The sequence below is a fragment of the Dicentrarchus labrax genome, unplaced genomic scaffold (assembly GCF_905237075.1).
Source record: "Dicentrarchus labrax unplaced genomic scaffold, dlabrax2021, whole genome shotgun sequence".
NCBI lineage: Eukaryota > Metazoa > Chordata > Actinopteri > Moronidae > Dicentrarchus > Dicentrarchus labrax.
In genome coordinates, this window is record NW_026136719.1 from 8226134 (window position 1) to 8241448 (window position 15315).

Sequence of the window (15315 nt, forward strand, 5' to 3'; positions counted from 1 at the left end):
ATCAAAATCAATTGCATGAAGCTTTTTGTGACTTCAGTGAGAGCTGTGTGATTTAATAAATAGCCTTTGTCAGCAGTCAAGCAGCATTGTGGGTAATGTAGGCACCAGGTTTTGACAGTCCAACAGTGTTATAGGTGCTCAGTGCTACATTAGGGGTTCATTATCGTATAATATTTTAGCATATAATACTTGAATGCCCTTACCCAGAACTCATATTAAGTGAGAACCAAATGTAATATATTTTGTATGTTGTAAAATGTAGGCCTATACTTTGAATATGATCATGATGTTTTTGTTTCTTATCCATCCTTGTTATGACCACTTCATACTGAGTATATAGTATGTAGTAGTGTAGTATTGCATATGTTTCAGATATCATCCTCTTTGAACTCTTGATATCTCCAAGGGACAACTTCAGCTCATCATCTATGAAAATTTTAAATCTTAGGCATTCATATTATGTAGCTTACAAAAAATCCATATATATTTGTTGCAATATTGACATTCTGATAGCCTCAATGACTAAAGTGACTTGAGCAAGTAATAGAAATGTTTTACTCTCCAGCAAATAAAATCAAGCTGGATGGTGTCCCATTTAAATACCAAATAAATCTAAGTACATCATCATTAAGGTCTTGGTGCACTGAAGTCAGTCTAATTTGAGTCCCAGAGCATCAACAAGTAAAAAATAAAATAAAATCAATTAAAATAATCATCAAACAAGTGATCTTGATTCCAAACATATCAGCACTACAGCATAGCTTTAATTTAAACTGTACATACAAAACAGAAGGTCTTCAGGAGTTACAAGTATTAAAATAGGTTTGCATTTCTATATATCAATAATGTTTACAGTGTCACTCTTTGAAGACAGGAATTAAATGAGATCAGAGATTGCAATTACAGTATATACAGTACAATTAACCTTGATACCTACAGCATTAACAGAACATGTACACTAAGAAACAAAGATTTAAGAGTCAACAACCAATGCTTTTTGCTCATTTGATCAGAGTACAGCACACCATGACACATCATTTCACTTCAGTTGAGGGCGTTTGGCATGGTGGATAATTCACCCCTATGTTACAGAGAAACCTGGTCAGTGTTTGCCTGGAGAAAGCAGCAAACCAACACACAAACACAAACCTCATATTTCATTGCAAAGGGACCCAAAAGAAAATATTACATATCCAACTGAAACAAATGACTGGTATGGTTTCAAAATGCTGCACGCATCTGTAGTAATCTGCTTCTTTTAATATTGATCCATCTGTCAAAAAGAAAACCCATTAAATAAATTACTAAAGAGTAAGATGGATGTAAGAAAATCAATAACAAAAACCTGTTCCCATTTTCAGAGCATTAGTAACAAGTAAATCAAATTCTGAGAGGAAGGCAAAAGGCTTGATACAACATGTGGTCAGAAAATGCCAGGACACCATTAACTTCTTTCTTTATGTGTTCCTGCTGAATGAAAAAGTGTTCCTCAGGAAAATCTTTTTAAGTCTGACATTTAATTCAACTTTCAAATTAGCAATGAAACACAATACAGCTAAAGATGGGAATGAAACTTTAACTCTCCATGTTGTCTTGAATAACTGGACCACACTTGCTTCCAGTAGCAACAACAATTACATAACTGGAGCCCTTTTGTCAGGTGTTTTTCCCAGCAACTGTTGGAGGAGAGGAAGAAAAACACTGGTTGCTTTTCTTTCTGTGATGATTCTGCAGGCTCAATAACATACTGTACCGCTGTGAATACAATAAAACATCCATTCAACCCACCAATAGGTGGAGCTCTCAGTGTGTTGTCCATTTACAGTCATATCTTATTGTTTAAGAGTCAACCAGTTAGGTTAAAGTCACACCAGGCAGAAGCAATGAATTATGGTTTACTCCTCCAGTTAGCCATTAGATCATTTAATCAACACAATGAAACATAGAAAGTTGAATTGAATGGTAAATACAACCTAGGCAGTTAACTCACCAATTCATGCTTTTACCATTATTAGAGAACTGTACTACTCCCTTGATCTGTTTAGACTGAGACATATGCTCCTGTCCCGTGCAATGGACAGGGATATAAAACAATACATCTTTGTCATCGTAAGACATTTTAACACGTCACAGTAGGAAAAGCACATGTAAATAATAAAATGAATGATGGCTCAATTAAACTGCTTCAGTTTTTAGGGTCCTAGTATAGTGCATGGTGGCTAACTGTCAACATGGCTTACTGGGACACTGTGCCATTTCTTTTATGTTATTAGTAATACCCGTGCTTTTCCTACTGTGACAAATCGAAATCTCTGCTGTGAAAAAGGCCTGTTTTTAAAAAACATGGTTGGACCATCTGGGAGATCCATAACAAGTCATTCATTTTAACAACAACATTATGCCATTATGCAATACAGACATATTGGTGGATGAAGTAAGAGGAAAAAAAGACAACCCAAGTCCAACACTGAAATTAAAATTATTAAAACATAAAATCACCAAGTGCTTTTGGATCAAATCAAAACCAGGCTTGCCTGTTGTTTTAACTGCTGTGAATTTACTGGGAGTCGGATGGATTTCTATTTGTGTGTTCTGTGCTGAAAATGGTAAAAAGCATAACACAAAATGCCTGAATTGAACTGTACTATACTTTATGAGAATAAACTTCACAATTATGAATTTGCATTGACATTCACTTATCATCTGTTAAACGCAAATTTCAAGTTTACACTGCACAAGGAAATGCATGGAAAACACAGAATGAATATTAACATCTAAAATCTCTTAAGTTATAAAGTTTATTATAACTTAAATTTGTAATGTTTCTACTCATTTCCTGTCGTTCTCTGCTCCCTGTTAATAAAGAGTTTGGTACAGGTTTTAGCGAAGCTCCAGAATTTGACCAGTTAAAGCTGTTGGTGTTGAGTACCCGAAGGAAGATACTCAATAATAGTAGACCTTCAGATCAACCTAGTTTTCCTCGAGATATTCAGCTATACATCTTTTACTCAGTATCATTCATACAGTATATTATCAAAAATAAAAAGCAGTGAAATTCTCTATATCCTGTTCAAACTACACGTATGTTGTTTCTCTCGCCTTTAAATGCTTGGTAAAAAAAACAAAAAACAAAATATGAAAATAATTGTACTGCTTTGTAATGAAATGAAAAAAAGCACATCTCACATACACATATTGATGAATAAGGTGTTAATAGATATCCATTCTATTTTGATTTAAGAATACAACTTTGTCAGTATGTTATTTTATTATTTTGAAAGGAGGGTCAGAGATGATAGTTTGACTTCCGTTTCTTAACATTTCATTTTATCTTTACATGGAATATGAAGACACTTGAGTACCAGCTTCTTCAAGGTACCAGTGCTCTGTGTAAAAAAACCAACAAAAAACTAAAAGATTTTGTCGCATCACCATTTCCTGTTAATGAGGGCGCAGTCTGACAGTCACCTGTAGAGGTTTACTTTCTTGTGCGTTAGTATATGATTGTACAATCTTATGGATACTTTTCATGTGTGCACTCTATACATATTTTACGTGAAAATAAATATACAATTTACATGAAAGTTAATGGGCATCTATAAATGACCAAAAGGGTCCCTTATGCACGTGGAAGAAGACTAAAGTAATCTAATTCTAAAATTAAAGAAGCCTCCAGTTCTAGGAGGTCTGCTTCACATTACTTTACCTGAGCGACTACACCAACCTTTTGATTTCTGCACTTACTCCAAACAAACACAAACTAATTGTTGCCATATCACAACACCAACCCTAGATGCCCTACCATTTTACCTAACATCAATAAAGTGAACAGCAGATATGGGTCTGCTCATGCTTAACTCTGTATCCATTTCCACCTATTGCACAATTGCAAAAAATCACTCTTTCAACTGAATGTGCAGCTGTAATCCTGACATTTGAGACAGCCAAAGCCAAGACCTGCTCAGAAATTTCTCATTATAATTGTTAGAGGATGAGTACAGAACTGCACCAGAGACTGACATAACTATATTAAATCAGAGATAAAGGCTACAGAGCCTGATGCTGGTATTTAATATCGCCATAATCATGTCAGCATCTACAGAAAAAGAACATCAACAAAACGGTCAAAGAAAACTAGGTGTCCATTGTTCTACTTATGAACACAAAACCATTTATCAGTCTGTTCGAGAGCAAAGGGCAATGATGCTCTCCTCCCACCAAAAGAAAACAAATCTCAATGCGGTAACCATTCCCTGACCAGATGGGCAGAAAGGAGTCTGTGTTTCTGCTCGATGTCTGTCTCAGGCTTCATAAAGCCACAGAATGGGACATCAGGTTTGCAGTCACTCATTGACGTCCCAGATTTCAGACAGCAGCGGGGGAAGCTTCTTGTCCTGGAGGCGAAGGGCAAAAACCTGCTCCGAGTGGACGCTACTTAGTGTACGAAGGCTCACCAGCTTCATCAGCATACGGGGAAACATCAAATGATCCTGAGGAAACCATAGAAACAAACATTTTTAAAATACTAGGAGAAGACAGGAGACCTGTTGCCCTACAATCGCTTCTGTGACATCTATAGGAATGTCTTACAATGTTGAACTGTCACCTTTAGTTGATGGGGGGGGATTAAAGAATTTAGGTGGCTCATATTTACTAGCTGCATTACACTAAAAACTGTTTCTCCCAATAGCCCCTCTCATCTAGTTCTTATAAATGTTTAAGCCCCTCACCAGTCTGAACAAAACAACTTAACCTCAGCCCTGACCCAATGTGCTTGTCGTGCTGACGCCAACCAGGTTATGCTGACATACCGTAGGTCAAATGAGAAGAGGTCACCACTGAGTACTTACATTTGGTCTCTTTATCATGATGTAAGAGCGCAGTGCATCCACATAGGGTTGCTGCAGCCTCTCCACCAGATCATGATCCTGCACATTTGGACGATCTAGACAGAGTTCCCCAAACAAAACAAAACCCATTAATTTCTTTCCATACAGATAAAATTATCAGATTGGTTTAGTGTGAAATGTGATTCATGCTGTCTGAAAAATGCAAAATCTACAACTGTAAACAGCAGGTTTGCCCCTTAAACAATTCACATGGGCAGCATTAGTTCTAAAAACATCTTCACTTTGAGCCCTGTGAAGTGAGGAATCCCTGCAGGTTGTGTAGTTTATGAATTCTGACCTGCAGAAAAGATGTTTATGGCGATGAGCAGGGCATATTCGGCCTCGTCCAGATGAAGGTCATTCATTCCTTTTGAAAACTCAAAGATGGGGTTAATGAACTCAAACTGAAGCCCTGAAGAGGTGAAAGTTGAGAGGGAGAAAAGGAAACATGTTAAAAAAGGAAATGTGATGCAACAATACAGCATTCGCTTTAGTGTTTCTTTAGTAGGAGTGGAAGTATTAGAAAACAGTGACGTAAGAGCAACAAATCTTTCTTTTTCTATATAAATTACATATCAAACATATACAATTTTGTGTTATATATATGTAATATATACTAATATATATATATATATATATATATATACACACACACATATATATACATACACTATACACAGCATTTATGAGTTTCATATGTTGTAGTTCATGTCTGATGGTTATTGTCTAGATGTTGTAATAGTTTAGGCAAGGAGGGTAAGAACAATAGACAATTTACATTGAGACAAAATATGCAAAACTTGGCTGAGTCTGCTCATATTTTTTTAAACAGCACACAAGACAGATGGATTACAGGCAAAGTGATGGCTAATATTCATATCTTCTATAAACATTTGACGGCAAGAAATACACAAATGCACCTGCTTTGGCGAAATCCTCCTTATTGTAGCTGAAATCCTTCAGAAATGTTATGCTATCAATAGCAGGATTGTATCGCCGAGATGTCTCAAGCAGCATAATCTGAGGGAACAAAAGGCATCTTGGTGAATGAAATATTAATATACAGCCAAACTAAGACAAACTGATATGTCAAAATGATGTAGGTAGCAACTAAGTTTCCACAACAGCAAGAACTAAAATGTGTACTATTGTGTATGATAAAGCTGCACAGAATAATGACTTTAGGACTATATTTTGAAAAGATTACATTAATCTTTCTTCTAAAAAGTTCTTGCATTTAGTTCACTTGCAACATATTCAAGAAAATGTTGAATAAATTATGCAGTAACAATGCCTTGCATTCAGATTTTAACATTTCAAAATTCAAGCTATAGCTACAAGACAATATCTCACGATAAATCATGACAAACCTCAATAGTAGACGTCTTAAGTAGAGCAATCTGGTCCTCCCTCGTGAGCTCCAGGAAACCAGGAAGCTGCTTAGCAAAATCCACAATCTCTTGGACTGACATGATTGCTAGCTCAGTAAAGTGGGCGAACCTCTGCTGACGCACTTCTCGATTCTGCAAGTCCTGACTCTGTGGCCAGGGCTGTTGGACACACAGACACACACACACACACACACGGACACGGACACGGACACACACACAGACACACACACACAGACACACACACACACACACACACACAGACACACACACACACACACACACACACACACACACAGACACACACAGACACACACACAGACACACACACAGTTATGAATTGGTTAGCATGGAGTAAACATTCCCATGATATGTTGTCAATACAGCAAAGCAGTAGAAAGTGGACAGCAGAGATACTTAATTCAAGTACACTTTGACCAGACATAAACTATAGATGTGAGACAGATGCGACTCAATGCTCCCACACACATCAATAGGCGCACGGTTACTGTATTTTCTCCTAGTGCTGCCGTGTCCTGGCAGAATATTGGCCACCCACACTGAATACCTAACCTGAAAGCAATCCTTGTTACAGTGAAGCACATGTTCCAATTAATTGTTAATACCACCAAACAGTTGGAAGGTATTCATGTTTGTTTGTTTTTTGCCAAAGTAGGCCTACTGAATTTAGCCATAAAATGCCTGGTCACTAAATAGGTAATATTACATGAGAGACAATTATCTGGTCATAACAAACCTAAGTCTCTCTTCTGAGACGTTAACTTACAGTCACTTTTGGTCGATCAAGGAAAGACCTCTTGTTGCATTGTTTCTGCATGGCCACCAGCTTCTCAATCATCTCTTGCTGCTGTGGATCCAGTGGGGCCGCTTCCTGTAGAGGGGTGGGGGTGACAACTGTGGACGTGCGGGCCGTTTCCTCCTCGTGCTGCTTCTTCATCTTTTTCAGTCTGATTTGTTCCTCAGAGAGCACACCTACAGGACAAAGAGGGATGCACAACTTGACTAAAACTCAATCTCTGAGCTAGTAGGATGTTCCATTTTATTCTCATGATTTTCACTCTGGCTGAAATTCCACAGGCCGAAATGCAGTGGAAACTAAATTTTCTCTATCTCTGATTCATTTGGCATATGGACACTCACACTGCTCCAGCATGCCCGCCTCCCGACACTTGCGCAGGCGGCACTGCTGGCACTTGCGGCGCATGTACATGTCCATTTCGCAGCGGCCGTTGTTCTTGCAGGAGTACTGGGCACTTTTAATGACGCTGCGTCGAAAGAAGCCCTTGCAGCCCTCACAGCTCAACACATTGTAATGGAAGCCAGAGGCCTTGTCTCCACACACACTGCACACCTCATTGCCAAGCATCTTAGGAGCAGGCCCCTTTTTTCTCTTCACTGGCTGACCATCTGTACGCACATAAAAGAGAGGGGATAAACTATATTAACCACTTTCAGCAATTTCAGTCAAGGAAATTCTCTGAGGCAGAAACTTGCATGCAGAGGTTATTCAAAATGGGCTGGAGGTTAGACTACCCTCATTTGAATAAAGGAACTATAAGTACTTCTAGGCATCTGATCTAAACAGAGATAAGTCAGAGACAGCTTTGTATGCATAATATCCAAGTACATAATGCCAGATATGCAATGCAAATTCACCGAGTTACACACATCCTGTCATACATCTAGCAAGTCCAGATCTAGTAAGCAATTATTATTATTCTACAATTAAGATTGTAAAATAAACATTTAAACAAAAATAAGTATGGTAAATGGACTGTACTTGTATAGTGCCTTTCTAATCTTCCAACCACTAAAAGCATTTTACACATTTACACACATTCATACACTGATGGCAAATCCCATCACAAGCAGAAGTTAATAGTCATTTATCCACATTCAAACACCGAAGCGCAGCACTGGGAGCAAATTGGGCTCCGGTATCTTGGAGGAGCCGGGGGAATCCGGGATCTGTTTTCGGTTGGAATTATAATTAAAATAAAAGTAAGAAAGCCAACAATTGCGGCATGAAAATGAGTCTAGACATGTCTTGATTAAGATTAGTAGAAAGAAATACCAGTTAGTCCAGTCTTTGAAAGTTGTCACACCAGTCCAATTATGCACACAAACAAACTTGGAAGGAACATAAACACACAAACACAACACAAACACGTACTACTATATTAGATTCCAGATTTAAAACTGGTTTATCAGCAGCTAACTGGGAACGTGCTAGGAAACTACTTCCATAAAATGTTAAGATCACAATTTCCCTGCAACTTAACCAAGATGTCTGCTCTGACGTTGTCATTTTCAGAAAGTGATTCACTCACACAGTGATTTACTGTATTCCCTCAACGATGACTAATGTTGACTAATTTACAGAAACGCTCCATCTAAAAGCAGTTTTTTGTTAAGCCTTCAATACAAGGATTCAAATCTAATGTCAGCTGTGGAAGGAAACATTAAATGGTGTACTGCAGCTATTTAAAGTAAGTACTTTTCTCTGACCTGTGCTAGCAGATGTGTCACCTGCAGCTGGATCCAGTTTAATGTCAGTAAGCTCTATTGGCAAAGGGCTGCTCATCTCAGTCAGTGAAGGGCCATTATGAGGGGGGACGGGGAAGTCATCTGGGTGGGAGAGGTCAGCCAGCGACAGCAGGCTATCGTGCTTCATTGTAGCGCTTCCACTGCTCTCCTCAACCATGCAGTCCAGCTGCAGCTCAGAGGCCCCATCAAACACCTTACTCTCATCTGACGGAAGAGACACAAACACATTCAAAACAACCACCAACCACCTTTTAACCATTGTGACAGGTGTCCATAATAAACGTTGACGTTCGTCAGCCAAAATCTGATACGTAACAGAAACACGCATACAATATAATGTAATACTCGTGGAATAAATGCTACTCTTGTTTATCAAGTTTATATTACGTATCTGCTGAAACAAAAGCCATCATGTGCCACATATGGATTCACTATAGAAAACTGATTCAGCACCTATGCATGAACTTGATTTTATTATAAATCAAAATGTTCCTTTTAGGTTGACAAAATAATAGATAATAGCATAAATAGTCCAGGCAGGATAGCCACTCCTAGAGCATACAACAAGAACATTATACACACTTTGTGGCATAGTAAAACAAAGATGAACTCAGAGAACTGATCCCAGTCCATTTTGATTTCACACAATGCACAAATACAAAAGTGGTTCCTCTTACCATGACCAACATCTGGGATATCAGTCACAGACAGCGTGGACATCTTCTGCACAGCAGCTTGTCATAACGAAATCAACGTGTACCTGTGGAATAAAAATAACACTCATACTCAATTATGATGCCAATTAAACCAAACCAGAGCCAGAATTATAAACTAAACTTTGGTTTAGTAGAAACTAAAAATGAAAATTAATGAAGCAAACAAACACTGTGGTAGATTACGTACAGTAACTCTGACAGCTGTGTACGCATTCAAAACAGGGATGTGGTTAAATTACATCAATGATCTTGCACAGCATAATGCACTTCTTAGAAAGATCCAAAATATTACAAGTCTTGGTTGTCTCACATCGTGCCTATAAAAAAAAAAAAAAAAAAAAAACGTGTACAGGAAAGCCAACTGGCTGTAAAAGCAGAACTGAAAGTTTGTCATGTGCCACATAGGTTTGCATTTCAGGAAACTGATTCAGCAGACACATGCATGATTTGGGCTATTCTTAACCAGCCTGCAAAAAGGAAGCCAATTTCTTTCATTGTTGTGACAAAAAAATATAAAAAAAAGACATAAATTATAATATAATACTAATACTAATATAAAGTATAATAATGATTATTATGTGATGTAATGTGGAACTGCACTACACCCATTTTATGACAAATTAATGACATATATCAATTGTTATTTCATCAGGTCACCCTAACGAGAACTAATGCAGTATAATGCAATAAATGCTACTTTCATGAAGGTTATAGTGTTCAGTTTTTTGCTGAAACTGTTTTTAACTTTATGGTTATTATGTAGGCTATATTTGGTGGTGTTATTGAACTGTATTACATTATACTTTTCTGATATTTAATCAACCATCTTTGATATAAATGAGGTGGATTCCCAATCGGAATTTGGTTTGCTGATGTTAGTATATCATTATTATTAATCAATTAGTGAAGTTAAGCTGCTCGTTATTAGCCCCATTCATTGTATGTGTATCTGTGTGTGTGTGTGTGTGTGTGTGTGTGGGGGGGGTATTGTTAAGAGCCACAGAGAGAAGCAAAAAGTACAAAAAGTTAAAAAGAATGAAAGGAGAACTCATGAAAGTCTCAAATTACATAACTCTAGTCATGTTGCGATCACCAGAAATTAAAGGGGGAAACCACAATAAAACAGAACAAATAAAGAAACACTTTAGTGGTGACAGAGGAAAATATTCCAAGCCCCAATGATAAGCTTCTAAATAGCATGATAAACCAGTAAAGCGGTTATTGTTGCAGCAGTGCAAGATAAGAGCTTTTACATAGTAGGTAATAATGAAGGAGACACCTGTGTGCATAAACTTCTGACTGTGTTTACTTAATGTTGGCTAATGTTACATTAAAATGACGCCAAGTATTACTGACTATACTATATTTGCTTTTAAAAATATCCATGTCAGAATTTAACAGCAAATTTGTTGGGATTTTTCCTCTAAAGTAACGTTGATATGTGCCAGTTTAATACAAAGCTCAAATTACTCCAACTCAAATCAAATGGCCACAGTGACTCTGTGACACACGCATAGTGTGGGACTGACCTTACCTCTGAAGTTGATGTCTTATTTATCGCCTATCCATCTTGCCCATGTGAGTCCACAACCTCAGTCTGTCAATATCGCTGTACTGATGGAGAATTGGCTTGCCTGAGGAGCCTTGAGGATGCCCAAACCCCAGTGGCTTATTGGGCACAAGTTTAATGACTCAATATTTTGAAGAGAGTGAGTAGGAAAGAAGACGAGTCCCTTTCTACAATGCCCAATGGGAGACAGGAGGGAAAATAGAGAGAAAGAGGGGGAGGGAGGAGGAGGGAGAGTGAAAGAGGGAACACAAGAGGTTACTATTGGTCATGTGCATGGCTCTTAAATCCCCACAGGGCTGTGGCGCTCCAGCCTTTTTCCTCTTTGAGTGTTTAAGAAGCCCATTTTACCAAGACAGTCTCGTACCACACAGACACCTACGGAAGACCCCATCTTTTCTCCAGTTCTTTCAAAATATAACCAGTACAGTCGCGCACTGCCTGAGATCCCAATCTGTAAAGGCTGTTCTAAGCCTTTCACACAAAATATCACACTGCATATGAAGATGAAATTCACAAACAAGATTACAACAAGCTTTAATGGGTCAATAATTTAACTGAAAGAGAAAGGCTCTGGTCTGATACTGAGATTCATAACAGGTCTAATATTCACATATTGAGGAAACCACAAATCAATATGACAAATATCCTGTCAGCATAGCAGATATATAAGTCTACAATTCTTTGACTTCTGTGATAACAACCTCTAAAATCTGTTTTTTAATGCTTATGGTAATAAAATAGATCAACTTTTATTGGGTGAATTCACATTCTTTGGTTGTAAAACCTACTCTGCCTTTGAACTCATGTCATCCCCACCCCAATCTCTATGCTCAAGTCCAATGTCCCCTGCATCTTATCAGCCAGTCACCTTTGTCCATGTCCATGTTTTCATAGACTCCTGCAAATTAAATGAAAGTGCCAACAAAATCAATAAAGCAGCGAATAAAACCAACATCTTTCATTATTTTAAAACAGCCTTTTTCAATCACATAGTTCTGCACAGAATATAATAACATAATGTTCCACAGCACTCATAATGGAGCTGCTTTAGAAATTACAACCTCCTATAACTGATTACAACTCAGTCATAATCAGTCAATATTATACGTTAGCCTCTACCTGAAAAGACAGGAACAGTTCTTATCTTACATGTCAACTAGTCAAACCAGTTCCTTCATGATGAACGATCTTATAATTAAACTAGATTTGTAATGCCAAGACAATCTCTTACCGATACCATGCTTATTGTAAGACAAGCCAGTGTATATGTAACTACTACTTATTATTTAGCAACTAGAACTGAAACATAATTATTCAACTAGTCGATCTATTCATCAGCGATAATTTAGATGGTTGATTACTCAGTTCATTCAAAACCGAACCCAAAAATGTTCACGCTCATGTGAGAATATTAGTTTTCTTTGTCTTCTTTGATTATTAGCTGGATACCTGTAGGTTCTGGACTACTGGTTGGACAAAAGAAGCCATTTTAATATGTAAACTTACATAAATAATATTGTCCACTTTTTTTTTTACAATTTTCTTACATGTTATAGGAAAAAAAAATGAATTGATCACTCAAGAACATAATTAGCTAAAAAAATATGTTTTAACTTTATTTGAATAGTCTACCTACAGACTGTTGGTGTATTTGTAAAATTTTAACTGTTTAACAAACAAAGGTTTGGTTAGGTTTAGGCACAAATTTGGGTTAGAGTCTGTTCATGAATTGTCACATATATACTAGATAATCTGTCAAACATCTACAAATTATAAACTATCTGTAGGCGAATATCCACATTTTTAGTTGCAGTCAGGACATTACAAAGCCTGAAAAACTTGCAGCAACGCCCCAAGTCCCCGTCAGCGAACCTGTCGGTGGGGTCCGGGGTGATTGTGAGAAAGTTGTGTAGTAAATGCCTCCCAGTCAGTAAACCAAACATCAGTGTACGAATACAGTCAGCACGAGTGAGTGGGAAATGTTCCTTTCTCAAAATCTCAGGGCGCCAACGGATGTAACTCTCACCGGTGAAGCAAAAACGGACTACCACACTCAGCAACAACTCAGTGTGAAAGCAAAGAGTCAGTGCTTTCAGGAGTCACAGACTCCAACGTGAATCAAAGTTCCCACCAACACACTTATGGAAGAGGAAGGAAGGACATTCAGTGCTTAAGGCCTTGCAGCAGACCCACCCAGATGTTTTCACTTCTTCTGTCTACAGACATCTGCTCAGGTTAACACTGGGTGGTGCTGGGAAACATGTAAGGTCACCAAACTAGTGAATATGATAAAAAAAAAAAAAAAAAAAAAGGATGTACCATAAGTCAATCCCACCACACTGACAAACAGGTGTAACAGATGTCAGCCATGTACACGACCACACAGAGGACTAATCTGCTAAAGTCAAAGCACCTGTGTGGGTGGACCAGGGATTGTTTTTTAGGAGCTTTTAGTTAAAACCTTATTTCGACCCCCACCCCACACACACACACACACACACACACACACTACAACCAAGCACATTTAGTAAGATTCAAGACCACAACCAGGCGTATTAAACTAGAAACAAGATGAGACAGCATGGCAGGCTTTGTTAACTAAATTAACCAATTTTAAAAAGCTACCCTCGGTGGTTAGTTAGTTCGCTTAACCAACACTTGACGTTACAACCATTGGCGTTATTTCGCAACCGTGTTATGTAAGTGAACACCTGACAGAGCAAGCTGCGACTTAAAACACATTTAACTAGTTTTCCCCACACTGCTGTGTTGTGGATGTTTGGACCGCAGACGTGCTGCTAACATTAGCCGAGTTAAGTGAGTTAGTTAACCAGCCTTAATGTCAGCTCACTGGCTGGAAAACAAGTTCGGTGTGTAAACATTAGATAATGTTAACAATACTTGAATTTAAATAAAATAAAATAATAAAAACCCCCTACAACTGGATATTCAGGTGAGATTAGCTTCACAGTCAATCCAAACAAGGCCAGTGTCGTTAGCCTAACAACCCTCGCAGTCGGAAGGAACTCCCTTTTAACAAGTTCAACTTCACATGACGGACAACGTTAGAAACGACAAAGAGCAAAACAGCTTGACTTGCCAGAGACTTCACGAGTGTGCGACTACTTGCTAGTCAGGGTAGGGCCGTCCGTCTGTCTGTCCGTCTGTCTGTCCGTCCGTGGCTGCTGACAGCGGCTTTCACACCCGCAGCTAGCATGTTAGCTCGCTAGGCAGCGTAGTTAAATATCATGTGATTTCAGCGGCCCCTGGTAGCTCAGGCTGGAGCAGCAGGAGACACACACACACACACACACACACACACACACACACACACACACAGAGAGAGAGGGGACTTTACTGCCCAGGGTTTAGTCTTACAGACTGCAACTGAGTGTGTGAAGTCGCAGAAACATCTCCAGATCATGTGGTAATAATGATATCACATATACAACATTATGGTTGGCATTACAGACCTTTAAACTTTGTTCTTATGGGACTCTCTCTCTCTGATTTTATTCATGCCAGTGTGAACAATACAAACTATATGGAATCTGAGCTTTTCAGTTCAGACTCAGGTCAGATTGTTTTTTTTTGTTTTTGTTTTTTTATTTTTGTGCAATGTGACCTCAGTGTGAACAGTCATATCAGAGTTCATGTGACTTTTACATCACGTCTGTTTTTCGACATTCAAATGACACAAGGACAAATAAATCTACAAGACAGGGCCGTTCTTTCTGAGGAGGCTCAGGTCCTTCAATGTATGTGCACTGAGGCTACTAAGGATGTTTTACAGTTGCACTATATTCCCCAATGCTGCTGTGTGTAATTTCTCCTGCAGGGGATTAATAAAGGTATATCTTATCTTGGATCACCAGTCTGTAGTGGCCAGTGTCATCTTCTTTGCTGTTGAGGAAGGCCATCAGCCATCAAACTCCACAACACCACAGCACCCAGTGCCTTGTACCGCCACTGGCTGAGGCTGTTAACGTTTGCATTTTGGGTGTTTAGCAGCCGTCATAGTTTTTCCTTTGCACTTGGAAAGGGAGGATGAATGCACAGATATACACAGGTTTATCATATTCCACTTTATTGTATATATTTTATATTTTATACTTTATTTTTTTTATTATATTTTGTTTTATTGTATTGTGTTTGTTCTCTTTATTTACTCTTTGCACTACTGT

The 15315-nt window shown here is 38.3% G+C and overlaps 1 protein-coding gene across 3 annotated transcripts; it reads right to left on the bottom strand.

The window, feature by feature from the left end:
* Positions 1–729: 729 nt before the first annotated feature.
* Positions 730–14386, bottom strand: nr1h3 (nuclear receptor subfamily 1, group H, member 3). 3 transcript variants are annotated; one of them, XM_051378932.1, is made up of 10 exons: positions 14232–14386; positions 9523–9605; positions 8807–9049; positions 7439–7705; positions 7065–7270; positions 6260–6439; positions 5810–5909; positions 5188–5301; positions 4851–4945; positions 730–4490 (listed from the first exon to the last, which is right to left on the bottom strand). In XM_051378932.1, the coding sequence occupies exons 2-10, from the start codon at positions 9563–9565 to the stop codon at positions 4344–4346; spliced, it is 1395 nt and encodes a 464-aa protein (XP_051234892.1). In that variant the 5' UTR covers positions 9566–9605; positions 14232–14386; the 3' UTR covers positions 730–4343. The 3 variants fall into 3 exon arrangements, with proteins under 3 accessions (XP_051234892.1, XP_051234891.1, XP_051234894.1); XM_051378931.1 differs by lacking the exon at positions 14232–14386 and adding an exon at positions 11096–11298; XM_051378934.1 differs by lacking the exon at positions 14232–14386 and adding an exon at positions 11091–11298.
* Between the last annotated feature and the right edge of the window lie 929 nt (positions 14387–15315).

Coding starts and splice junctions, on each gene's coding strand:
- nr1h3 (XM_051378932.1), bottom strand. CDS start 9,565: ATGTCCACGCTGTCTGTGACTGATATCCCAGATGTTGGTCATG. Junction 7,271..7,438: donor GGCGGGCATGCTGGAGCAGT/GTGAGTGTCCAT, acceptor TTTGTCCTGTAG/GTGTGCTCTCTGAGGAACAA. Junction 6,440..7,064: donor TTGATCGACCAAAAGTGACT/GTAAGTTAACGT, acceptor TGTGTCCAACAG/CCCTGGCCACAGAGTCAGGA.